General features: G+C 46.1%; 4 protein-coding genes across 4 annotated transcripts; 3 read left to right on the top strand and 1 right to left on the bottom strand.

The window, feature by feature from the left end:
- Nucleotides 1-471: 471 nt before the first annotated feature.
- Nucleotides 472-1,929, top strand: LOC104581120 (dynein light chain 2, cytoplasmic-like). The gene is made up of 2 exons (XM_010228684.2): nt 472-609; nt 1,687-1,929. Exons 1-2 carry the CDS (start codon nt 478-480, stop codon nt 1,822-1,824), a joined length of 270 nt encoding a protein of 89 aa, XP_010226986.1. The 5' UTR covers nt 472-477; the 3' UTR covers nt 1,825-1,929.
- An 827-nt stretch (nt 1,930-2,756) lies between these two features.
- Nucleotides 2,757-3,321, top strand: LOC104581118 (dynein light chain 1, cytoplasmic). The gene is made up of 2 exons (XM_010228683.2): nt 2,757-2,893; nt 3,177-3,321. The coding sequence occupies exons 1-2, from the start codon at nt 2,762-2,764 to the stop codon at nt 3,312-3,314; spliced, it is 270 nt and encodes an 89-aa protein (XP_010226985.1). The 5' UTR covers nt 2,757-2,761; the 3' UTR covers nt 3,315-3,321.
- A 784-nt stretch (nt 3,322-4,105) lies between these two features.
- On the top strand, nt 4,106-22,161 carry RNF10 (ring finger protein 10). The gene is made up of 17 exons (XM_010228682.2): nt 4,106-4,498; nt 10,385-10,587; nt 11,562-11,761; nt 12,771-12,861; nt 13,964-14,148; nt 14,228-14,364; nt 15,389-15,549; nt 16,041-16,163; nt 16,320-16,578; nt 16,807-16,940; nt 18,109-18,226; nt 18,555-18,656; nt 19,143-19,277; nt 19,821-19,918; nt 20,145-20,205; nt 20,462-20,620; nt 21,393-22,161. Exons 1-17 carry the CDS (start codon nt 4,336-4,338, stop codon nt 21,467-21,469), a joined length of 2,406 nt encoding a protein of 801 aa, XP_010226984.2. The 5' UTR covers nt 4,106-4,335; the 3' UTR covers nt 21,470-22,161.
- Nucleotides 22,162-23,897: 1,736 nt separating this feature from the next.
- Nucleotides 23,898-25,168, bottom strand: POP5 (POP5 ribonuclease P/MRP subunit). The gene is made up of 5 exons (XM_088532225.1): nt 25,084-25,168; nt 24,863-25,005; nt 24,649-24,798; nt 24,197-24,280; nt 23,898-24,027 (listed from the first exon to the last, which is right to left on the bottom strand). The coding sequence occupies exons 1-5, from the start codon at nt 25,101-25,103 to the stop codon at nt 23,924-23,926; spliced, it is 501 nt and encodes a 166-aa protein (XP_088388351.1). The 5' UTR covers nt 25,104-25,168; the 3' UTR covers nt 23,898-23,923.
- Nucleotides 25,169-25,633: the final 465 nt, after the last annotated feature.

Raw genomic sequence — 25,633 nt, 5'->3', positions numbered from 1 at the left:
CTCCCGGTGTGCTCCGCGGCCAACCACCCGGAAAAGGCTCTATCCGGGTCGCTGCGCGTCGCCATGGTAACCGCAGGGCGGGACGGCTCCGCCCCTGGGGGGCGCGGCCAATGGTGGGCGGGAATAGCGTGGGGGCGGAGCCACGGCGCTCCGGGGTGGGGCTGGGCCGCTTAACGGCGGCGGCCGTTGGGGAGCGAGAGGCGGCCGTGGGCTGCGGGTGTGCGCGGGCCGGGCTGGCGGCCTCTCCCGGCGGTGAGGAGGGCCGCGAGCGCCTGTGCGGGACGGCTGGGAGGGGCCGCGCGTGCTGGGTGCCACTCTGAGCGCGGGGTCGCGCGGAGGGGGCTCCTTGGGGAGGCGGCGCGCGGGACGCTCGCTGCGGCCGCCACCCTCTCCTGGGGCCCCGAGCGAGGGCCGGCACCCCCGCGCAGCTGCGGGCCTCCTGCAGCGCTGAACTCTCCTCTCCTCGTGCAGGTGACCATGAGTGACCAGAAAGCCGTGATTAAGGACACGGACATGTCTGAGGAGATGCAGCAAGAAGCTGTTGATTGTGCCATTGTAGCCCTAGAGAAATACAATGTTGAAAAAGAAATTGCAGCTCTTATTAAGAGGGTAAATCTTTGCTTGTAATATCCTCTTGAAATCTCTGCACGTCAAAGATAGAGGAGGGGGAGTTTCTAGGCTTTCTTTAAGAAGCAAGTTCTGGAGATACTAGATAATTGAGCTAGGCTTTGTGCAGGCTGATACTCTCATGTTACTTTCCCCCTTTATCTCTTAAATATGCCTTTTCCTGTTTGTTCTCTTTCTCTTCTGCAATACCTTCTGTTTTAATCATTTCCTGCGCTTTCCTATTTTTAGGGTTAGCAGGAAAAGGGCTGCTAACATATCCCTGTGCCCAGTAATTGGGTTCAAAACACTGATTTTAGTTTTTGTTTGAGGGAAGGTCCTTTCTGCCAAGTATTTAACATAAGTAGTCTTCACTTCCAGCCTTAGGGATCTCTTCAGAGTTCTAGAATAGCTGTGTGAGACTGTCTGGCTTGTTTAAAATTACAAGGAAAAGTCCTTTTCTGGAGGTCTTCTGCTAGCGGAGAATAGGTGGTTGATAGCCTACAACTCCTCAGACTTTCTTTGGCTCCCCCTTGAGACCTGAGACATTGTGGGGAAGCTGCTTTACTCGAGGCTTGTAACCACACACAAATGCCCGTGTGCCCTCACAGAACCTCCTTGCCTGCGGGCTGCTGGATGTGGCAGTGTATAACCACTGCTGGCAAGTTTTGCTTTTGGTGAACTTGCATCCCTGTTTTTGAAATTTGGGGTAAGTTCCCACATATGATGAGTAAAGAGAACATGGTCTCGGATTCTTAAAAAGTTCTAGATTGAAATCGTAGTGTTATTTTAGAGGGGAAATAATATTATCTAAGCATAGGTTATGTTTTAAGCTTCGTTCTTCTCATTTAAGAAGCGCTAGTGAGATGTAGTTAGGTGGGCTTTATTTTTTTGGACTAAGCAGCAAGTGACATATTAGAGATAAGTAATTCAATCCTTATATTTTTAAGTGTATATACTGCTCCTGAATTGTCTTGTGCAAATAGCAATGCTTGTTAAATGATTCAACAGTGAAAGAAGTCTATAGAGAGCATGTGAGTGAGCCGTATGCTACTACTAAATTCCTAGTGGTCTTTTCTGCAGGAGTTTGAGAAGAAATACAGTCCCACTTGGCACTGCGTTGTGGGAAGGAAATTTGGCAGCTATGTGTCTCACGAGACAAAGCACTTCATCTTCTTCCTCGTGCGTGGAGTAAATATTCTTCTGTTTAAAGCTGGTTAGAGCTGTGGATTGATACTGATACTTGCATCTGGTTACAGGACTGCACCCTCATTGCCAATGGGCTGGTGTCTTCAGCCTCCCTCAGGAAACAGACCTATTTATTTATTTATTCCCCCCAAGGGTGGTGGTATCAGGGGTTTTGCTGTAGTGGTTAGTGTTTTCATGGTGGTTAGGGGAAAACTACAGTTTTGGGGGGGTATTTATTTCAAAAGCCACCTTTTTTGCTAATAAAAATGTGTGTTCCACCCATAAGGGCTTTATAGCTGTGTGCTCTTTTGTCCTTTTTCTGCTGATACTTATGCTCGTTTTTCTGTGAATGTGAATGCCAAAATTCCTGAAAAGTATCTTTCCTGAACTTCAGAATGTTTGGGTCTTGAATGCAGTGCACAAGTAAGAGATACGGTCAGGGAGGAGCAGGCCATAAAGGCAGGTTCTGAGACCTGGACTCCATGCTGCTGCGTCACCTGGTTCTCCTAGCCCTGCCCTCGAGGCCGCAGGGCTCCGCTGCTCTGGGAATTAGCTGTGTGTGTGTGTGTGTGTGTGTGTGTGTGTGTGTGTGTGTGTGCATATATGTGTATGGGGGTGTGTGTTTTTACTACAGATGCCCCCGGGAAGCTCGGGCCGGGCCGGGCCGTGCTGCCTCCCGTCGCCACAGCAACGGCGCCAGCGCGGTGCATGCTGGGCGGGAAGGAAACCCTCCTGTGAGGCTCCCGATAGCGGCCAATGAGCGCTCGGCAGGGCGCCGGCGGCGAGCGATGATTGGCGGAGATCGCAGAGCGGGCGGGGCGGGGCGCGCGCGGGTCCGTTAAACGGACGCGGCGGAGCGAGAGGCCCCTCCGGCAGCGCCGGGGGCGGTGAGGGCCGCTCGGGGCCGCTTTCCTGGGCGGGCGGGTCGGGTTTCCTGCCCCGCGCTCTGCTCTGCTCGCTGCAGGCGGCCATGGGCGACCACAAGGCCGTGATCAAGGACACGGACATGAGCGAAGAGATGCAGCAAGAGGCCGTGGACTGCGCCCTGCTGGCCCTGGACGAGTACAACATCGAGCACGAGATCGCGGCCCATATAAAGCGGGTAAATGTTTCCTTGTAGCATCCCCTGCTTTGAGGTCTCTACAGACGCGCCGCACTAGGGAACGGTGGTAGGCAGCTCCGTGGAAACAAGTTCTGTGAGCAGCCGGTAACTGAGTCCAGCTTCCTGCAGGCTGGTGCCCTGGGCATCCCTTCCCTGCACCTTCCCTGTGCTTTTCCAGGTTCTTCCCCTTTTGCGGTGCTTTCTGTTTAAGACATTTTTTTCCCTCCTTTCTGTCCACAGCAAGTGCATAGCAGTACTAAATCACTAGTGCTCTCTTCTGCAGGAGTTTGACAAGAAATACCATCCCACTTGGCATTGCGTTGTGGGAAGGAACTTTTGCAGCTATGTGACTCATGAGAGTAAGCACTTCATCTACTTCTACCTGGGGCATGTTGCTATTCTGCTCTTCAAATCTGGTTAGAGCCACGGACTGTTACTGAAACTTGCACCTTGCTAACGACGTGTGTTAACTGCAAGCAGCCTAGTGCCTTCAGCCTTTCCAAGCAAACACACCTTGAGTTATTTATTTAATTAATTTTCCATAAGGATGGTATGAGGGATTTTTCTGCAGAAGTTTTATTGTAGTTAGGGGAAAATACCAAGGAAAGTCTCACTTGTCCTTATTTCTTTTCAAAAGCCAGCTTCTTTCCTAATAAAACTACTTTTAGTGTGTTCTGCCTCTAGAATTTTATGGCTGTCTGCACTTTCCACCCCCCCCCCCCTTAATTCCTGCTTCTCATTTCTGTGGGGATGAAGAATAGGGCTCCTGATGAGCCCTTTTAGAAGACCCTCCCTGAAAAGCTGTTCGGTAACGTCCTTCCCCCGTCCCTTCTCAGTGCAGAAGTGAACCCTGTGTCTGCGGACCCGCCCCGTCCCCGGTACCGAGCCCCGGTACCGGAAACGAGGAATGCGTGCCCGGCAAGCCGGAACGACTACAACTCCCGGCGTGCTCTGCGGCGCTCGCCATGTTGCGGGGGCCTCGCCCCCCCGTCGGGACTCCAGTTCCCGGCGTGCTCCACGCTCGGCTCCTATAAAAGGCTCCATCCGGGTCCTGCTCTCCGCTGTGGGCGACTCGTCGCCATTACGGGGCAGCGGCGGCTGAAGCCGCGCTGGGACCGGAGGGGCGCCGCGGAGCCCGTGGGTGCCTGGGGGGCGTCGAGCTCTCCGGCCGCAGGCAGCGCCGGGCCCCGCGGGGCTCCGTGAGCCGCTCGCTCCGTTGTTGCCCGGAGCCCCGCAGGCCCGGCCCGGCCTTCCGCGGCCCTCCCCGCTTCGAGAGCAGCAGCGAGAAGATGTCGCCATGAAGGAGGCCGAGACCGCGCTGTGCCGCCCCCGCCGCTCCCCGCGGGCCATGAGCCAGGGCCCCCGCCGGCTCCGCCAGCGCCCGTCGTGCTGCCCCGCTCAGGGCCGCCACTCGCTCGCCAGCGCCGCCGGGGCGCCCGTTGATGCTGCAGAGCTCGCCCGGCACAACGCCCGCCCCAGCCGCCGCCATGGACAAGAGCAGCCCCTGCGGCCCCGGTGCGTCCGGCTCCTCGACCGGCAGCAAAGTGCAGCAGCCCCGATCCACCTCGGCCGGGCCCGCCGCGGGGGAGTCTAAACCCAAAGGCGGTAAGGGCCGGGGTGGGGAAGGAGGCAGCGGGCGAGGAGACCCGATCCACGGTGCCCCGAGCTATCCGGCCGTCCCGCGGAGCCCCTGAACTTCAGTGGAGGCCCTGGCTGCAGCCAAGGGCTCCAGGCCCAGCGTTGGGCTGGGTGCGGGGCTGAGCTCTTGCTCAGGGTGTTTGTTTGTCTCCTCGCTGGGTGTTGACAGTTTTGCCTCACGTCACTGCTTCGTTTTGCTTTCCTTTTCCTTCTTCCTGGTTTGTGCCCAGCCTTTTTTTTTTTTTTTTTTTTTTTTTTTTTTTTGTCAGCTGTAGCTCCCATCCCCCTTTTTTCTTTGGAAGGCTGTTTTGTTTTGTTTGTTTATTGCCGTTCTGTTTTTCTTCTCCCTTTAAGGGTTTACATTCCATTTCCATTAGCTTTGGAGTATCCAGCATGAGAGACAATGTTTTAATGTTATAGGCAGTGGCAAACACAAGTTTCCTCTCAGAGGAACCCTAACTTTATTCTATGCTCCCACTGAGCACATTGGTGTCTTGTTGAAAGAGGCTTTCCTGTGTTGTACATAGAATTCTCTTCCCAGGCTGTATTTTCCTAGCCTGCTTCAGGAGAGCACTGAGTGCACAGCATTGTGTGTGCTTATCTGGCCCCTAAAGTGAAGTGTAACATCACCCCACCAAAAAGCTAGAAGTGGGACAGTAATATTTAGTACTGAAAGGGCGTAGGAAGTACACGGTAATAATTTCTGTAGCAGTCTGTACTTAACTTCCTTCCTCTTTAATGTCTTGCTTCAGTTGTTTCTGAGGAAATAGTAATGTATGCCATACTGCATTTATTGATGCGCTATCTTAAAGACTTACCTAATTTCTGAACATACTAAATGCACTTGGACCCCAGTGACCTGTTATTCACCTGTATTAACCAGCCTCTCCCACAAAAGGCTCTACTGGAGTCTGTCTGTGGGAGCAGCTGGAATGTGACACTTCCAGAGCTTCCTAGATCGTATTAAACTGTGTGATTATAGTAAGTTTTAAGCTCGAATTCAGACATGTAAAAGTGACCTGCAGTCAGCTTTCTGTAAGAGCTCCTAGCTCACTTGCAAAGATTCGCACATCCAGAACAGGATTTGATATGAGATTTTCGTATTCCTAAATATTTTATTTTCAGTGGTAGTCTCTTTATTTTTCTTCCTTCTAATGCATGGATGGATAAAAATGAGGGAGACAGAATCACCTGATAGGTATGAAATAGTCTTTAGAAGGAAATTTCTGTCTTCAAATGCAGTAAGAGAATGTATAAACTCCAGTGTATGTATTTTAAAAGGCAGTGTGAAAGGCTAGCAGACATGAGGGCTCATGTTGTTGAGAACTGGCTGTTAGAGTCTTGCCAAGAGATATCTCCTTGCTATAGCTTATTTTTAGTAGTATATTGTTAGGGAAAATGTAGTTGTCAGCATATATACTGCTGAATGGAGGGCTGTTTACAAATATCCCTCAATAAGGAGCTTTTAATAGGAGTAAATGTATGTATGGGAATTGTTTCTCTGGAGGATATTGACTCCTAAAATGAGAAGACTCATTTGGTCAGACTAAAGGAAAGGACTAAATGTCTGAGCTCATAGGTTGCAGCAGTGTTCAACAGTGGGTATGTTTTGGTGGCCATTGCCTGCAAGACACTGGCATGTCACCATACAGGATTTCTTTCTCTTTCCCATCCTTGGAATGGTATGGCTATGTGCAGATTTGGTGGTCCACCCAACTTCTGTCCTGTTTCAGGACAGGTAAAGGAGGCTTCTTAATAATCTTGCATCTCTTTTAAAATGGAAAGTCTTCTTAATGAACTTCAGATTCTCCCCAAAATGTTGATCTTTTGTTACATAAGTGACTTCTGCACTGCATTTAACTCCCAGCCAGGTTCTTGCCACTTTGCTTTTCTGAGTTACCTTCTCTTACTCCAGCTGGGGAAGTGCGGAAGGGAACATTTCTTAAACGTTGTGGTAGCCTCTCCACCCATTTTCCTTGCAGTGCAGCTTAAAACAGGCTAAATCGGACCTTGTAGGCCCTGGTGCTTGTGGAAGTTGCAAGGTGGATTTGCCATCTGGAAGGGATTTACCATTCAGGTCTTTATTCCAGAAAACAAATTCAGATATTTCCGACAGAAAAGTTGCCCTCAGTTCTATGAGGGCGCTAGCATGGGTCGTCTCCCAGAGGGTGCAGTGTTTTCAATAGTCACAGTCAGGCCTGCTGTTCCGCCACCCAGAATCTGTTTGCACAATACAACTGATTTCAACACTATAGGCAGATAAAGATGGAAGGAAACTGCGTTCATCACCCTGGCAGCAAACCAGTCCTGCAGCTCCAGCATCTGTCTAGCCACCTAGAGCTGTTTTCAGGCCTCTGACCTTCCTGGTGGGTAGGAGGACGTGGATCTATGGGGAGAAAGGCTCTCTAGCATCATGGAGGGCCCAGGAGGAGAAACAACAGGTGGTAAAGCTGAGTTCTCAAAGCCAAGAATAACTTTGTTCCCAGCATTATGAAGTTCTGATGTGAGACTGTAGAGTGAGTTAGTTATAGGGAAACACAGTGTTCCAGTTTAAAATGTTTTTTCAAACTCTTGGTGACTCATAAAGACTTGAGGAGTCTCTCTGAAAGGCGACTGCGGAGCATAGGAAGTATGCTAATACCAACTGAATGACGGAAGTGGTGCCTTCAGTGGTGATTAATTTGATTAACACTATAAGTGGTGGGAAATTCTTGTGTCAGCTGCAGGCAGGTTAAGTTTTCCTGGACAGTGTGAAGAGCTAAGAAAACTTGCTTTAGGCAGAACTTAATTCTTCTTGTGCTTTTTCCTGAGTTGGTGATGAGAGAGGAACAGCAAAGTTGTGGTGAACCCACTAGGCATGTACTCTTTGAGAGCATTCACTGGAATTGTAGATACAGGTGAGCTCTGCATGTGAGTAACTGCAGTAGTATAAACTTTGTCAAATAACCTAAATTTTGAGCAGAGACTTGGTGGTGTGGCTTATAGCTTCTTCTCTACAAACACTCTCAAAAAAGTTCTGTCTAGATAATGATTAAGCCAGGCCTGGTCACACCCGCAGCTCTTGGCAGCTTCTGAGGTGTTTTTCTTCCAGATAACGCTCCGGCCTGACTTGTATAGCACTGCAGACCAGAGGAGAAGAGCGTGTTTGAGTTGTCTGTCTGCGGTGTTGGTGGAACTGGTTTAATTCCAAACATATCTAGGACTGGCATTCAAATAGCTGAGTAAGTGACCAGCTCTGGTAGCAAAATCTGTCTGCAGAATGGCTCTGTCGCATCGTGTGACAGTCGTGGTGGTGTCTTGTGGGTGTATTGAGGAGCAGGGTCTCTGTGATGGTGAGCCAAAGACCTTTATTTAGGGTTAAACAACTTACAGAGCTTCTGAGCCCAGAGCAGCCCCTGCCCTGCCCGGCATCACGCGGAGCCCAGCAGCCCAACCAGCCAGGGGATCCCGCACCGACCAGGCACGAGGCCGCCCGGGGAGCTGCCTGGTCACGCGCTGGCCGCGTGGCTACAGCTCCCACCTCTCCTGCTCAGCCCCCCATCTGCCGAGGAGACACTGCCCGGCACCGGGCGCAGGCTGACTGCAGCAGTGTCTTCCTGTGGCCGTGGTTGCGGGCAGAGACTGAGGCCCAGCGTGGCCAAGAAACAGCAACATGACAAGATACAGTTAAGCTGTTTTCATCATATACTCAGCTCTTAAATAGCAGGATCCTCAGTGATGCGCAAGAAATGTAGCCCTTTCAATCCCTCTCCTCCTCTCTTTGTGCTGAGAGAAAATTACACAATAAAAGTGACACGCGAGTGGTCTAATTCCAGCTGCTTTAAAGACTTGGGCAGCTTGGAAGTGGTGCAGGGGAAGGGCAAACTGGAAGCACTGGTAATAAGTGACCTATATGAGTAAGGTGATCCTGAATCATGGAGGAACACTTGTCTCCCATGTAAGACTTATTTTAAGGGGTGGAGCAGACTCTGAAATGAGGAAGGGAACCCTAGTAAGTTTTTATAGCTGGATTTAGCTATTATAGCCAGGCTATAGTGAGGCTATAATGTTTATTATACTGTTTGTATAAGGCTTGTGGGGCACTCAGAATGCCTAAGGGGGCAGCTGGCGTGAATAGGGGATCTAACTCGTAGAATCATAGAATGCTTAAGGTTGGAAGAGACCTCTGGAAGTCATCTACTCCAACCCCCCTGCACACGCAGGGTCACCTAGAGCACATGGCACAGGACTGCGTCCAAGCGGGTTTGGAAGATCTCCAGAGAAGATCTCCAGTGCTCTGTCACCCTCACTGTTAAGATTTTTTTCCTTAAGTTCCTGTGGAACTTTTAGTGCTTCAGTTTGTGGCCGTTTCCTCTAGTTCTGTCAGTGGCCACCAGGGAAAAGAGGCCAGCACCATCCTCCTCACTGCCTCCCTTGAGGTACTTCTAGACACTGATTAGATCCCCTCTCAGCCTTCTCTTCTCCAGGCTGAACAGGCCCAGCTCTCAGTCTCTCCTCACAGGGCAGATGTTCCAGGCCCCTGATCATCCTTGTGGCCCTGCACTGGACTCTCTCCAGCAGCTCCACATCCCTCTTGTACTGTGGAGCCCAGAACTGGACACAGTACTCCAGATGTGGCCTCAGCAGGGCTGAGTAGAGGGGCAGGATCACCTCCCTCGACCTGCTGGAGACGCTCTTCTTAGCGCTCTTCGTAACTGGGCCTCTTGAGTTCAGCTCCCCAGGATTGCATTGTAAGTTGTCTTCAAAACAAAACCTAAAGGAGTTGGTAGAAATGTTAGCTTAAGTGACAGCAAAGTGGTCAACTGTGTCCTCAAGCCAACCCTGATCTAACATCAAAGACTCACACTAGGAACATCTTCATAGAGTTTATTGTGTGGTCTGACAGTGTAATGCAGCAGCTGTGTCCCTGCTAGAGCCCCGCAGATTTTCTGCTATCCCAAGCTGTAGTTCAGTAGCTCTTTGTGTTTTCTACTGCTTTTTACCTGTGCTTGAGCTGGTGGCGTTTGGCATGCTGTTGGGCAAACAGGCCTTGTTACGTGGGTTGGTGGACTTAGCACTTGGGTGCGTGCCCAGTGTGGGGAGAGGTGCTGGTTGGTCATGGTAATTGAACAAAACAGATCAGCTGGTGCTTACTGACCTTGTGGGGAAAAGAAATGGTGTTTAGAGAGAGAGTTGGATCTGTTGCTTTTTAAACATAAGGGGCAGAGTTGAGTGAAAGTGGACCATGAGGTTCTCAAAGCAGGACTTCAAGCAGCAACAGTATTTTATGAGGCAATAGTAGATGATGAATTATATGTTTCCAGAAAACAGAATGAAAAATCTACTAGTAGATGTCAGCTTCTTGTAATCAAGCATGAAAATGTGATTTTGTTTTTTATCACTGAATGTATCAGGTAACATGCTTGTCTGGTGGACTTGCATTTCGTTACTAGTGCAGTAATACTGTCCTTATCACTGTCCTTATGTTACATCTGCAATTTGCTCTTAAACACCTTAGATGTCACAGGTTCAGCAAACAAATATTTCAAACTTAAGGGAATAATTCCAAATCTAAATAAGAAAATTTAGTCATCCTAATAAAGGATAAAACATAATGACTAAATCTTGTACCCTCCTTATCTACTTTTTCAAGAGTAACAGCACTGAAATAGTTTGTGGGTTGTTAGATACATTTTTGTGTCTGGGATGAACAGTAGCTTTTTAAAGAGTGTCCGTGCTGAGTGATTCAGGTGAAATACAGCTCTGTCTGAGGTGCAGGGTGTCTGATATGTACTAGATACAAATGAAGGTCTCTGTGAGGCTACCAGTCTAATCCTTGCTTTTTTTCTTTTTTTTTTTTCTTTCTTCTTTCAGATGGAAAGAATGCGAGTGGATCCAAACAACGTTATAATCGTAAAAGAGAAACTTCATATTCAAAAAATGAGAACTTTTCCAGTCAGTCCCGTCGCTCCAATTCACAGAAAAGCAAAGCTTTTAATAAGATGCCCCCTCAGAGGGGAAGTAGTGGCGGAAGTGGCAAACTTTTTAGCTCTAGTAATGGTGGAAGACGCGATGAGGTGAGAATTGGAACACAATGTCTGCAAGGTCCTCTCTCTTGGGACTGGAGGATCTCTCTGGCCTGCCTAGATAGGCCTGTGGTATTCAGCTCCTGGGCTGGGAAGGGGAAGAACAATAAGAGGTGATAACGTCCCTGAACTGTCAGATTGAGTGTGATCAAAAGAACTTTGCAACAACAGAAGAGGAGAGCTCTCTGCTCGGAGAGACTTGCAATAAAAGGCACAGGAAAACTAGTGGCAATTTTGTCTGAGGAAGGGGTGCCTAGACAGGCTGTGCACACATCTTGTGGAACAAAGGCCTGTCATGAAAATATTTTGTGATACATTTTCTATCTTTTAAAAGTCTAAGGTGTTTTTTGTCAGAAACTTGCACTTGATGCTGGTGTAGAGAAAATAATTGAATTGGGCACAGTCTGCCATCGAGCTGGAGGAAAATCAGATTGAGGCCTCTTAGGGTGATGTGGGTGTAATGCCATGTTTTTTTACTTGATACAGAGTACTATGATTTTTCATTTTTAGTGCATGAGCAACTCTACTTGCCTAAAATGTTGGCTATCTCTGTTAAATTTTGTTTGTTTTGTTATATGAAAAATAACCAAAACAAGTATGATCTATGCAGATGGTAACCACACTTGTGTTACTGGCCACCTAAAATAATAATGTTAGGACTTAAATAATTTTCTTCTCTTACTAACATTGGCTGTAAGGTTTTGTGAGCTTTAACTTGTCATTGTGTAGTTGTTTTTATGCTCTTCTCCATTTGATCAGTATGGAGTAAGATGGCTCAGTTTGAACTTTCAGATTCTCATGCACTTATGCTGCAGTATTTGATTTGCAGAACTGGAGTAGGAGAAGGTGAGCGAGTGGTTGCTGCGTATCGTCTACGTCATCATTGATGGGGACAAGGAATTGACTTTTACTGATGCTTTTGTAATGCACTGTGGTGAGTTCTAACAAATGTTGTTGTCTCTTAGGTAGCAGAGGCTCAACGGGCAGAGTTCAGCCCTGCCCAGTTCTCTGGTCCCAAGAAGATTAATCTGAACCACTTACTGAACTTCACTTTTGAACCCCGTGGCCAAGCAGCCCATTTTGATGGGAATGGACATGGCAACTGGGGGAAAAGGAACAAGTGGGGACATAAGCCTTTCAACAAGGAGCTCTTCCTACAGGCCAAGTGAGTGGAAGACTTGTAGGGCTTTCAGACTTCTACAAAGATAATCTGTTAAGGACAGTCAGACAGGGAATTCTGTTTGGCCTTGGATACTTGCACTGACTGTTCCAAAATGAAGTTACCTCTCTGTAATGCTTTTAGTGGTGATGACTGTCATCTTTGCCGGTTGACAAGATATCTGGTTGGGCAAGTCCTTTAGACACAAACCAGTGTAGTCTTCTCCCTTCACATCCAACATCACTTTTGGAATGTAATAGTCCATTTGGGAAGACCTGCGTATTTCCCTCATGAAAGAGATGATCATTTTTATCTAAAGAAGTAATAGTTGAAGTGATGGGGGCAGCAGTCACAGGATAAAAACTAATTTGAGCTTGAGTCCCAGAAGTGATTTTTCATATGGGTTGTAGTTCTTTAACTAATGACTGTTTCAAGTTGACTTACTCTATAGGTATGTATTAGTAATCCAAATGAAGACCACTATAATGATCTACCTGCAGAACTGGTTTTTGACTGGAAATAATGGTTATTTTCACTCATATTTGAAGTGTGTTCAGGGCTTGTATCTGGTCATATTAAAGATGATAAAAGCTGTTTTGAGCATCGATATTTCTGATATGTCCCTGTTGATTTGAGACTTACTGTAGTAAAGTTTATTTGTAGGAACTCTCATGGCCCTAATTTTTGGGAGCATATTCTTTCCAGTGCGGATTCCCTGTTTTTAATAGATCCCTGATGGAGCTGGCTATTTCTTACATATTTATGGAAAATACTGCCTCGCTCACTCTTTAGTTAGTATGTGATGCTTTTTCTAATTGAAATTAGACGCACATTTAATAGGGAAATCTAATCATGAATGTAACTCTGGGTTTTGTTGGTAAAAATTACCGACAGTATCCAGCAGTCTTCTGCTGGACAAAGAAGCTCTATTGAGAATCCTGTGGGATGGTTCTCAAATTTCTAGAATTTCTAGAAACAACTGAGTGGATCATCTGTTTCTTTGCCTTTTCCCCAGCTGCCAGTTTGTTGTCTCTGAAGAACAGGACTACACAGTCCACTTTGCTGATCCAGATACCTTGGTCAACTGGGACTTTGTGGAGCAAGTGGTCAGTTGTGATGGGCTAGATTTTTTTTGTGTGTGTGTGTGTGTTGTTTGTGTGTTAAAGTCAACTTGTCTTAGTCTCTGTGGTATTATGTAAAACTCAGCTGTTACTGAGCTTGAGGCTTCTTCTGTCACTCCCACAATACTTGGAAAGATCTGTCATGGAATATATTATGAAATACTTTTCATGACAGGGAAAGAGAAGTGCTAAAGTCTATTAGGAAAATTAGCAGCCTCTTCTTGCTTTTGCAGATGGGAGCTTATCAAAAATAGTATCTGACATTCTTCTGTAGACTTAGTCCTTGTGATCAACATATTAGTAGAAAACTTGGGCATCAGTCCATGGAAGAGGACTAGAGTATGTAGAGTTTTGAAGAATTATTCTTTGCATAGGCAGCCGATCTTGCCTTGCAACAAAATGGAAAATTCTTGCTAATTGTGGCCAGAACTTTGGGTTATCTCAAGCAGAAGCTTCTGACCTGTCAAGGTTAGTCTTGGTGTCTGCTGTAGAACGTGCAGCTAGAGGGCAGGTACATTTACTGTAACTGTTTACTGTTACCTGTTACTGTTACCCTACGGATGATCTGAAAAGCTAGGTGCTTGATTACTGTCAGTGGCAGTCATGTCTTTGGAACATACAGATGCTAACAAAGCACCTGACTAGACCAGGGTGTTCATGGAAATGGGTAAGTTTAGTCTCCTGCTTAAGCAGACTTTTAGTGTCCTGTTTGCCTAAGTCACAGCAAAAATTCATTTGATGCCTTCTCAGTATCTGAATTCAAGTGGTGGTGACTCTTGGAGATGATGAATTAGAGGAAACCGATTAATCAGACATTATGAACAGGGTGGGTTTTGGGTGTTTTTTTTTTTTTTAATTTTATTTTAATGTTACTGCAGTGGAAATACCAGATGGGTGTTTTTTGAAGATATTCCATGTGCAGAGTAAAAGTGTTACCTTAATTTCACTTATTTACAAAGAAACTTGAGTACACTAAGAGACTAAAGAGCTGAATGGTGTAAAAGCTAGCGTAGTCTCACAGGTGGCTTAGTTTCTGTGCTACAGGATGATTTTCAAGGCTGTAACTTCTTCTCTTGCGGCATTTCAGCGAATTTGTAGCCATGAAGTACCCTCTTGCCCAATATGTCTGTATCCACCTACGGCAGCAAAGATCACCCGCTGTGGGCACATCTTTTGTTGGGCATGTATCCTTCACTACCTCTCCTTGAGTGAGAAGACCTGGAGTAAATGTCCTATTTGTTATGGCTCTGTTCACAAGAAGGACCTCAAGAGGTGAGGCTTGTTTTTTAGTAAATGATACGTCTTTCTAAAATGTTATCTTTACCCTACTGACCTTCTGCTTACACCACAGTGTTATTGCAATGGAAACACGTCAATATGCAATTGGTGATATCATTACAATGCAACTTATGAGAAGAGAGAAGGGTGTTCTCGTAGCGCTGCCGAAAGCCCAGTGGACAAATGTGGTGCAGCCTGTTCACATTGGAGGTGAGTGTATCTGAGGCATTGGGGTAGAAATGTTGCTTCTGTGACTAGGGCTTGTGTAGAGAAGACTTCCCACAGCAATGCCTTGCTGTCACCTTACAATAGATCAGGCTACAAAACATGGATTTTAGCAGCTGAGAAGCTTAATGATCACATCCTAATGATGAACCTTCCACCTGTGCTTTATTTTTCTCAAGACTTTAACTGATATGCTGCTTCCCTTCAAGTTACTGCAATTTAAGCTCCTGCCAAAATTTGTTTTTAGTTTGGTACATACTTTGTTGTACAGTCACTGATGTAACTAGTGCTGCTTCCATTGGCTCTTCAACATCCTTTTAATGTACTTATTTTCTCCTCACTCTTGATTCTGTGGCTTCTGTCTCTGAATACATACTATTTTAAAGATACTATCTACAATAAGATCTTTTCATCATCTTTTTCATGCAATCTTTTCATCATCACTTAGCTGATAAGATTTGTGGATGAATAATATGGGAAAATAATCAAAATTCTTGCAAATCTATTTCTATTTTCCATTAACTTTTTCTCCAGTCTTCCCCACCCAAGTAATGTGAACGATGTATTATCTTATCTGTGACTAATTTAGTCATAGACGAAAATTTTGTGACTAAAGAAATAATTGTACTTAGTATTGCTGTTTTGTGGGCTATCTTGGTTCACTTGATTTTTGCAGCCAAGTTTGTGAATAACTGTATCCATTTAGCCTTTCTGTAAAATGTCAAGTCTCCTGAGGGGTATTGGGCATGCAGTATGTGCAGTACGTGTCCTTGCATGTTTCTCAATATTTGAAAGTAATGAATTTTATAATACTTGAGGGAAAAAAGAGAATTTGAGAATTTCAAACCCATAAAGCCTGGCATTAACTGGGTATTCTATAGGCAAGGCTTTTAAAAAGAGGCTGGACCCTACAAAATTGAGGAGTAACGAAATGTCAGAAGCAGCAACCATTCAAACTGGTGCCTCTGCACCAGGATGTTAATGATTTGATGATGTTCCTTTTATTCAGATGAACAACACAGCCAATATTCAAAGCTGCTTCTGGCATCCAGGGAGCAGGTCTTGCAGTGTGTGGTTTTGGAGGAGAAAGCAGCGTTACTGAGACAGTACGAGGAGGAAAAACATACTCCAGAGGCTTGTTTTATCGAGGCGGCTATCCAGGAACTAAAGGTGAGAAACTTTTAATGGTTATAGTAGCTCTGTTTTTAATAGCACACTGAGCACTTCTGTATCACCACTGTGAAAATGTGAAAGTGCTTGTACGTGATTATTCTAGTCTCTGTGTATAAGTTTTGGTAGAGACTGTAACCTTTAGACCCCAGTTATCTGTCACGGCATTCGTGATATTACAGAATGCTTCTGAGTGGTGTTCCTTCCAAAAAGCTCAGTTTCAGAGGAAGCTGGGATTCACTTTGTCTTGAGTATAGCGATGTCTAGGATAATTCCTTTAAGACATGCATGAACAGACCGATAGAATACTCCTTTTCAAACTCTGCAACATATGTACTTTCCAGTATTGAGAAGACCTTTCCTTCAAGGGTCACTCTTGTCAGAGATGGTGTATAGAACTGTGAAAACTTGAAGCCCAGGACAGGGCTAAAATTATTTATCTCCTGGGACAAACTGGAAACTGAAATGTGTTCTCTTTGGGTGATTTATAGGAGCGAGAATCAGCACTCTCTGTTGATCAGGAGAAAAACAATGGCATTTCTGGCATTACTGCTGCTGTTGAGGAAGTGGTCCTAGAAAGCTCCAAGGAGTCTGGAGTTTCCCAAGAGAAAAAGGTGGGCAATATCTCTGCTCAGATGGGTTTTGTTGATAATTAGTTCTGTCACTTTACACTGCAGTGTAAGGTGAACTGGTGACAAAGGTGGTTGAGGAGATGACTGTCTCCTGAAGGAGGTGCTGTGGTGCTAACTATGTGCTCTCTGCTGCAACAGTGTGGTGTGGAGTATCTCTCAGCATTTGATGAAGAGCTTGTGGAACCTTGCTCTGATCTAGCAAGTTCCTTTCCCTCTCCCTTGGAAGCAGAAGAGGCAGTGTTGTCTGAAGAGGATGTGCCCGAGCTGGCCACAGTAGGAGAATCTGATGGGGACACTATAGCAGAACCACACATGCCTGAAACAAGCTACCAGGAACCTAAAGAGACCATTAGCAGTGGGCATGTGAACAACTCTCCTTTTTATTATTTTTATCAAGGTCAGTGCAGTGAAATTTTAGGATCATGGGGGTAGAGATTTCTCCTTTGAGATTCTTTTCTTGGAAAGACGTTTGTTGCTTCATTAAATACAGCTAAACCCTGTGAAATTAAATTGCTGTGTCCTCAGAAAGGAGCTCTAATTTTATTATTAGCAAATGAAATGGGGAGGGGGGAAAGGTATTAAAAATTAACAGGCAAAGAATGAGTGGTGATATCTCCTCTTACAGCGGAGGATGGACAGTGTATGTATCTTCACCCCGTGAATGTTCGATGTCTTGTTCGCGAATATGGCAGCTTGGAGAAGAGTCCTGAGAAGATAACTGCAGCTGTAGTGGAGATAGCAGGCTACTCAATGACAGAGGTAACTATTTTACTGTTGATCAAGTTCTTTCGGTTTTGGCAAGTTGATCGATGTGGCTGACAGGTGAGACTTGCCTATTTTTGAGAATAAGAAATAACAACTATGACAGGTGTTAGGCATGCTAATCCAAAAGAGGTACTGACAGCTGCAATCTACTTCATCTTGTGAAGGACATCTGTGTAAGCTGCAATGTCTTGGACTTCCTAATAAGCAAACTGCTGTGTAGCTTACTTTCTCCTCCTAGATGTTAGGAAGCTTAGGAATAAGACAATTGAAAGCTCAAAATTGGTTTGCTCTTAAAGAAATTGAAAAAATAAAGTATAAAGTTTTTTCTTACACAAGACAATAGCTAACTCATCCATCTTAACCAAAAGTAGTGTTCCAATTCTGCTGAACCAAACAGCTGCTTCTGAACATGGCAGGATGAGGCAGGATGTTATGTGCAGCAAGAAGCTGGAAAACAAATTCAGTCTTTGTCGAGGTGGGGGAAAAAATGTTTGAGATAGGCAGCTTTACGGCCCTGACAGTCTGGAAAAGGGAGTGAATTTTGCATTTCTCTCTCTGGAAGAGAGACAACTGTAAGAACCAGCATGTCCGGTAAAATACATTGTTCTTGAATCATATGCAAGGAGGTATATACTTCAATAGGCATGGGTGCAAAGAGGTGATAGGCTCTTCCATTTGAGTTTTTCTGCTCTGCAAGGAAAACCAGAAATGAATGGCTTATTTCAGTCTAACGAAACCATAGCTGATGATCAGAAGGACTTCAGCATAAAAGATGCATTTATTCTTACACTAGGTTAAACTTCCCATGGGAAATGATAGTAAAACCAAATCTTCAGCCTATCAAAGAACCAGCATTGTAGTGTAGGTTTTCATTCAATGATGCAAGTGAGAAGGGAGAAATAGCAGGAAAAATTAGTAACTGAGTTGCAAGTCGACACATCCAAAGATGGTGATCATGTGGGTGGTGAAAATACTGGGGCCCTGGCTTCTGACCCAAGGCATCCCTCATGGGTATGGTAGTTTGAGGTGACTTCTGTGTTGCTCTTCCTGCTTTTTTTCCATTTCATGATGGGACCATATTCTAGCCCCGTAAGCTGAGAGTTGATTTGGCACTTTTAATGTTGTTGCAACTAGCTGTTTGCATTTTTTTATTTTTCTTCAGGATATAAGACAACGTCATCGTTACTTATGTCATTTGCCCCTCACCTGTGAGTTCAGTATTTGTGAACTGGCTCTGAAGCCACCTACTGTTTCCAAGGAAACTTTGGAGTTGTTTTCAGGTTGGTATTACCTTTCTAGTAACTCTGCTGTGTAACCTTGAGGATGAAGAGGGAGTAGCTCTTATCCTTTTATGGCAGAGGAAAGCAAATAACAGGCTTACTCCTCTTGCATCAACTGAGGACTACTAGACAGAAAACTCCAGCTCAGTTGTGTATAGATAGCAATTATGCATAGGCAAAAAAAGCCCTGAATGCTTGGAAGAACATATGTTTGTAAATATGTTTGTTAACAGTGTGCTATAACTGAACACGTAGTTTTCAAAGGTGCAAAAATATTACTAAAAACATGAGTGTGTTTTTGATATCCAGTGCTTTCTGTTGTTCATAGATGACCTTGAAAAGAGGAAACGCCTAAGGCAGAAGAAAGCCCGTGATGAACGGCGACGTGAACGTAGGATTGAAATAGAAGAAAACAAAAAACAGGGCAAATGTAAGTCCTGAGCATAACTCGTGGGTTTCCAGTCATCTTTAGTTGCTGAAATAATTTTTGCAGTATAGGGTGAATTCTATGGTCTTCAGTTTGTTTTCCAACACCTTGTTCTGATTACATACTACAATCTCAACATTTAGATTGGAAATGTAAGCCGTTCTAGTAGTGATACTAAATGATGTCGTGCAATTGCTGTGTACTTGCACATCATGGGAGAGAAGGAAGGTGTTCCAGGACACAGGTATCTCCATGACATGTAGTGCTCTGGATTCTTGGTTTGTTTGTATAGTAATCACTATATTGGAAGTGAATAGTTAAAAATTATTGGGTAAGAATTGTTTTCATCCAGCATTAGGATCTTTACTGGCCTCTAAGAGGATGGAGAGAGAATTTTTGAGCTGGCATTGCCTAGAGTCCTGAAAATATCTTGCATATGGACAGTCTTCTCCACCTTGCCTAGTTCTTTAATTTAAAATGTCTTTCTAGATCCAGAGGTCCATATTGCTTTAGAGAATCTGCAGCAGTTCCCTGCTTTTAGCTCCTGCTCTGGAGAAACTACCAGTGTTGACCAGCAGAGCTTCTGCCTGTCTCCTCTTGGCAGGAGCCCTGTGTTTCAGACAGGTGAGCATCTGGGAAAAGCTCTCATTCTCTGGGAACCTGCTGCTCAGGTCGCCAAGCTAGGCTTCCCTAAAACTCATCCAGCACTGACAGTCTCTTAGATGACCCACGAGGTAATACACACAAAGCTGACACTGCTGAGAGACATCCTTGTCTCTTTCTTGATCTGCTTTTCACTAGCTGCATTTTAGGAACACTGCGGTCTACAGAGGTGTTGTACATCATCTAAATCTTTGCCCAGGCAAAGATTCATTACAAAAGAAGGAAAAAAAAAATGGGGGGGTGGAAATAATTCTGCAACTTATAAAACATTCAGAGCCTTTCTTTTTTTTTGGGGGGGGGGGGGGGGGGGAACAACACTCCCTTAACTAAAACCATTAAGGAGACGTCTAAGAGAGGTCCCATAGTGTGACTAATGGATGGAACAGCTGAGATTAAAAATTGTCAGTTACATAAAATAACAAAGCTCTTGGTTATGCATCATCTTAAGCTGTTTAAAAATGTGTTTGTCAAGGGCCCCAACTACCTTATTCTTTTTTGCCGTAGAGCCTGTTCCGACTCCTCTGTCACCTGCTGCCAGCCAGGTCAGTCCGTTGCTCTGTGGGAGCTTAGAAGAAGACTCTCCCTTTCCTTCCTTTGCCCAGGTAAGCCATGCAGGAGAGCAATCTCTTCAGAATTCCTTGCATCTTATTTGGGCACAAGTCTGAGAACACACTTGCTTCCTCTGCAAAAGCAATGCAGGGTGAATTTTACAGAGGCAATGCGGTATTGGAGCACTCTGAAGTGTTTTCTAGATTTCCTTGCAACTTGGGAGGAGTGGGAGGAGGTATATGGGCTTGATCAACTGTTACAACATCTGTTTGTTTGTAGATGTTGAGGGTTGGAAAAGCAAAACCAGAAACATGGTCCAAACCTGGTCCAAAGATGAGAGGTAAGAAAGTGTAGGTTTACTACTTCGGGTTGTGTAGGTTTACTACTTCGGGTTTGGTGTGTTTTTTTTTTTCTTTTTCTTTCTTTCTTTCTTTTTTTTTTTTCATCTAATTATGCATCTAAATTTTGGAAGTCTTGGGTAAAATTAATAATAATCACCTCCACTGACAAGAAACATCTGGGATGTGGAGAGGTATTTGTACTGCAGCAGTTGTGTACAGCCCTCTTGTCTCTCAAGAGCCTTCCCTGTCTTGCAGATGAGAACACTCTGGCACTCCCTGTGCCAGGGGATAGTGATGGAGAAAGTGACAACTCTGACCGCATACCTGTGCCCAGCTTCCAAAATTCCTTCAGCCAAGCCATTGAGGCAGCCCTCCTGAAATTGGACAAACCGTCCACACCTGATCCTTTGTCAGGTAAAAGGGAAGGGGGAGAAGGGAAGGCGGGAAAAGAAATATTTCACTTCTTTCTTCTGGAAAAAGAGAGATTTTTTTTTGGCGGGGGGGGGCACAAAATGGACTACAGAGCAGTTCTGTACAGTGTCAGATGGTGCGGTGCTTTCTGACAAATTGGGGCTTCTGTTACATGAAAGTGGTTCTCTCCTTCGTGGGAGCTGGCATCTCTAGCTAGCAAAGACTCCTTGTAAGACAAAGATGGCTTTGGCCAGTAGTCACTTTAACCTCTAAGCATGGTATTAACTGCTGAAACTAATGTACAATGCTCAGCTCTGATGTTTACAGTTTTCAGGTTATGTACTGAATGATGGGGAACTGACAGCGAAAACAAGAATTCCTCTTCAGTTGTCATGTTTTATGGACAAAAATGAAAGTTTTGCCACTGTGCTGGTCATGTTGTAACAACTTAGATGTGTTCAGAGCTACTGCAACTGTTGGGAGCTAATCAGGCTGAATCTGTCTTCTCTAGTCAATGAGAGAGAGGTCTTGGGAGCTCAAAAGGCGACCAATGACAATAAGGTTGTGTGGTGGAGTCTCCCTTAAACAAACAACCCAGCAGATACATTTTGTTTGTTTTTTGTTGTTGTTTTAGCTATCTGGTGCTCAGTGAGTTGTACAAGAAGTGTCACAGCCCTGGGAAAAGGATTTTGGCTAGGGAAGACCATTTATCTTCTCATGGAACAGGAATATTGCACACGAAATGAATGCTAGTATCTTTTTTTTTTCTTTACAGAGGAAAAAGGAGGCAAGAAAAGAAAGAAACAGAAGCAGAAGCTACTGTTCAGCACCTCTGTTGTTCACACAAAGTGATTCTGCTATCCAAGAGAAGTTCCCCCTCCTGGTTTTCTTTCTTTTTGCTTTGTTTTGCTGCTATAGTTTAAGTATTTAAATTTGAACAGACTAAATCTGTGTTTCCAGGGCTTCTCGGATATTCAGGAGGAAACTATGGAAATGTATGTCAAAGATCTTTTTATTCCAGCTAACTCTATTGGTTTGTACTGAAAGAAATTTTTGAGAGAAACAACCTGGAGAACATTCAGTTGAGGCTTCTGGTCTATGCTAAGTCAGGTCTTCTGGCCTAATATGCAATGTAAACGTGTGTACAGCTGCCTGGCACTGTCAGAGACTGCAGTATTGCTTAAGTGAAGAGGCAGAGAGCCTTTACTTAGAAGTATTCGTGGTGAGAAGTCCATCCAGCTGTGGCAGTAGTACTGTTTCAAGTAAAGCTGTTACACGGCTGGCTTTAGAAATCGTGGTTTCCGCTGCACTGGAAATGGACAAGAGAGCTTCCTGGTTTTAGTGTGTTAGCTGCTCTATCTGTTCTTTTCCTAAAGAGCAAGAATTATTCCTGTTCTCCTGGCTTTGAAAGATTTAAAGCTGAGGTGAGTGTAAAGCAGAACTTGGCTATTTGGTTTTGAAGTGACTCTTGCTGAACTTGAATATTGCAAAATGCAATTTGGCACTAGTGGTAGAAGAAACCTCCTGGCTTATTTCAGTTGTTCAACTACTCTGTTTCACTGTGGGTGAATGAGGCTGCTTTTTTTTCCCCTCCCCCTTATTTTTTTTTAAAAAAATTTGTAACCTGTTATCATCTGGAATAAACACTCCAGCTAGGGATCTTGGTAACTAAGCTGAATGATATTTTGACACTAGCTGCTGTTAAATTGGAAGAAAACTGATGGCTGTAGCTTTTAGCCCTGCAGCAAGGAACGAGGATTTCTGGCAGTGGGATAAGGGCATGTCTGCTTTGTTCTGGGGTGTAATTTGGTCTGCACTAAGCACTTCAGGCTATAAACAAGTCTCTTCCAGAGCCCTTCTCTTTTTTGGGTGGTCTCATTCTGCACTGCTTGTGGTTTGATTTGAAGCTAATGAGTTAACTGGTGTGGATTTTGTTGAAAATGAACTGTAGGTGTAATGTGAAGGGCAAGAGTTGCAATAAATCATATGCACATATTTATGGTAGTGCTATAACCAAACTCTCTCATCAACCTGAAGCATAATATCACTTCCCTCACAGACATTCACATTCTTCCTTCCTAATGCCATCCTTCCTGCCAAGGAACCCATATAGAGTGCAGCTCAACCTGTGCTGACAGCTGGCTTGAAGAACCTACTTCTAAAGGCTTCAAATAGTTCATGGCCTTGAAGCTGTGACCTGCCAGTCACAAAATTCTGTATGTGAACATAAACTAGAAAGAGGGGGGAGAGTGGAAGTAAAGAGAACTTCAACTACCCCAGGAGTACACTGATAGAAGAAACACAAAACATTTGTTGAAAGCAGCTTAATTTCTCACTTGCTCACAACTACACTCAGGGAAAGACAGTACAGCTTATCAAGACAGTGCAAACAAACTAAGACAAGATGCCTAAACAAACTAAGACAAGTGGTAACACAGTTTAGTGTTAATGCTTTAAATGCCTAGCGAAAAGTTATTGGCAAGAGTAGAAAAGAAATTTAAGCAAGAAGGATTCAAGAATGCAGTTATTGTGAACACCCTTATGTTTTTTGTTTCTTGTAATAGACATTTTCTATCCTTATACCATGGAACATGAGCAACTATTCACTGCCTAACCACTATCTATTGTGTTCTACTCTCTCTTCACTGTTGTAGCAAATTCTTCTTTACATTTGCAAGAGAAGCAGAATAGTTTGAGCTGGTACAACTCACCTCCACCTCTCACAAGCAGGGGCTGTCTCCCTGGGCCAGCATTTTTAAGATGTATCTTGGTTTCCTATGGATTCAAGAGATGCTTACCAGCAGCACTACTTTCCTGTAACTGATTGGTATAAACTTAATAAATATGTAAGCAGTATCTTTACTTATAAGTTTTATAACAGAGTGGATGGATTTCAGACTTAGATGCTAGAGAATATAATACAGAGCTCTGTATCCTGAAGATGCAATGTGATGCTTTAGTCTTCAAGTAGAGAGATGTTGTTTTGACTCACAAGGTTAAAAACATGTTAATGCTCTTTCTCTTCTGAAGAACAACTCCTTCCTTGCTAGGCCACTCGCTCCTGCCTCAGCAGGAACATCACACTGGGGTGCTTAACTCAGCATATGGGAGGATTTGACTCCTGTAGTCGAATAGCCACATAATCATATTTAACAAAGGAAGTTTATTGAAACACAGGGAATGGGGGGGAACAACTTTTACAGGGGACAGGAACAGCAGTTGTCCCTGTTTTATTGAGAAACAACTATGTTTTCCTAACATCTTCATTACACAAGTCCCTGACAGGTGAACAGTAATAACCAATCTTCAGTCTGCCTCTGCCTCATCATCATCTTCCTCATCTCCACTTTGAGATGGCTCTTCTGTAAGAGAACAGCTCAGCCCTGACTGCTGAATGGCCTGTCTTTCCTCTGCAAAAGAAGGGCAACACCATCAATCCTTGATCTTTTCAGCAATGTGGGCACATCTTACATTATACAGAAAAACATTTCTCAGCTCAAGCATTAAGGAGCCCAGCACTCTCTGCAACACCCATAGGAACTGAGGCTGTTCTTGAGGAAAGCAGCAGGAGCAACTCACCTTCACTGGTGCAGTTTTGCAATAGCATGAACAGCTGTCTCCTGTTATACTGAATTAGAAACTTCTGGCATGATCTTATAGTACCTAGGAGAGATATGAAGAGTATGTAAAAGTCTACAAAGATAAGTAATTACTTCAAAGGTTTGGTTTAGAGTTTCTTTTCTCTCACGCAAAACCACAAGTAGTGCCACAAATACCGCTAACACAAGTGGTAACTATTGCATCTTGGAAGTCCGCATCTCCCTTCCCTCCACCTTTTTGCTAGATGTGGCAAAGTTTCACGAGGGGAAAGACACTAAAACTTGCAAATATAGCACATGCACATTGAGCTTGTTTAGTACTTGCTGTCGCGTTTCCCCTCGCCCCCCACAATGTTGACAAAAACCAGATGAGGACGAGAGGGCCTGAGCAGCGGCTCCCCCGCGTGTCTCGCGGCTGCGGGCCCCGCTCACCTCCCACGTGCAGGGTGCGCAGGCTGCAGGGGTAGCGCTGCCCGCGGCTCTCCAGGAGCCGCACGAGCGGCAGCGCCGAGCAGAGCAGCCGGTGCGAGTCCTTGCGGCAGCGCAGCAGCACGGTGCCGGTGTAGGCGTTCAGGTACTTCACTGCGGGACACACGGGCTTAGCCCCGGCGCCCCCCGGCCGCCCATCCCCACGCCCCGGCGGCACCTGTGAAGGAGACGCAGCAACAGGCCAGGCCGAAGTCCCCGTGCGCGCGCGCCACGGCGTCCCTCACGGCGAGCCCCAGGGCGCGCTCCTCGATGCCCTGCCGGCACCGCGGCTCCTCCACCAGCACCTCGCACAGCACGTACCTGCGCAGCGGGGCAAGCCGCGCCGTGAGGCGGGGAAACGGGGAGCCCAGCCCCGCGCCGCCGCCGCCTCGGCCTCACCGGTTCTTGAAGCGCACCATGCCGCCCGGCTGCGCCGCGCCAGACGGACGCTGCGCTTAGCCAATGGGAGAGGCGCCCCCCCGCGAGGCACCCAATGGGCGCCGCGCGGGGGCGGGCGCGCAGGGTGGACATCCTGTGCCCGCGCACGCCGCCCTGGTAGCGCGGGTCGCCGCGCGTGCGCGCGGCCGCGCCGCCGCCTTCCCGCCGGCCCCCGCGCGGGGGCGCGCGCGCCTCGTCTCGCCTCGCGCGGCGGCGGTGGCGGCGGCAGCGGGTCCCGGTGCGCAGGTCCTGCCCGCGGCAGGTACGGGGGGGACCGGGGAGCGGGAGCGGCCACTGGGACCGGCGCGGCGGAGCGCGAAGCGTCAGCCGCGGGGAGGAAGGGCCGGAGTGGCCGCGTCGCGGAGCCCGCGCTACGGCCGGGACCTGCTCCCCCGCGCCCGGGAGGCCGCAGCCTGACGGAGGCTGCCGTGCGCACGCCGCCCCCGGGCCGGGGCTCTGCCCGTCCTTGCCCTCGGCCCGGCGGTGCCCGCGCTCTCCCTGCGGGGCAGCT

The sequence above is a fragment of the Tinamus guttatus genome, unplaced genomic scaffold (genome assembly GCF_059628265.1).
Source record: "Tinamus guttatus ecotype Peru unplaced genomic scaffold, ASM5962826v1 Tinamus_guttatus_pri_ptg000459l, whole genome shotgun sequence".
NCBI classification, from domain to species: Eukaryota; Metazoa; Chordata; class Aves; order Tinamiformes; family Tinamidae; genus Tinamus; species Tinamus guttatus.
Note: the sequence above shows the minus strand (reverse complement) of the source record. Positions and strands in the feature narration are given on the sequence as shown.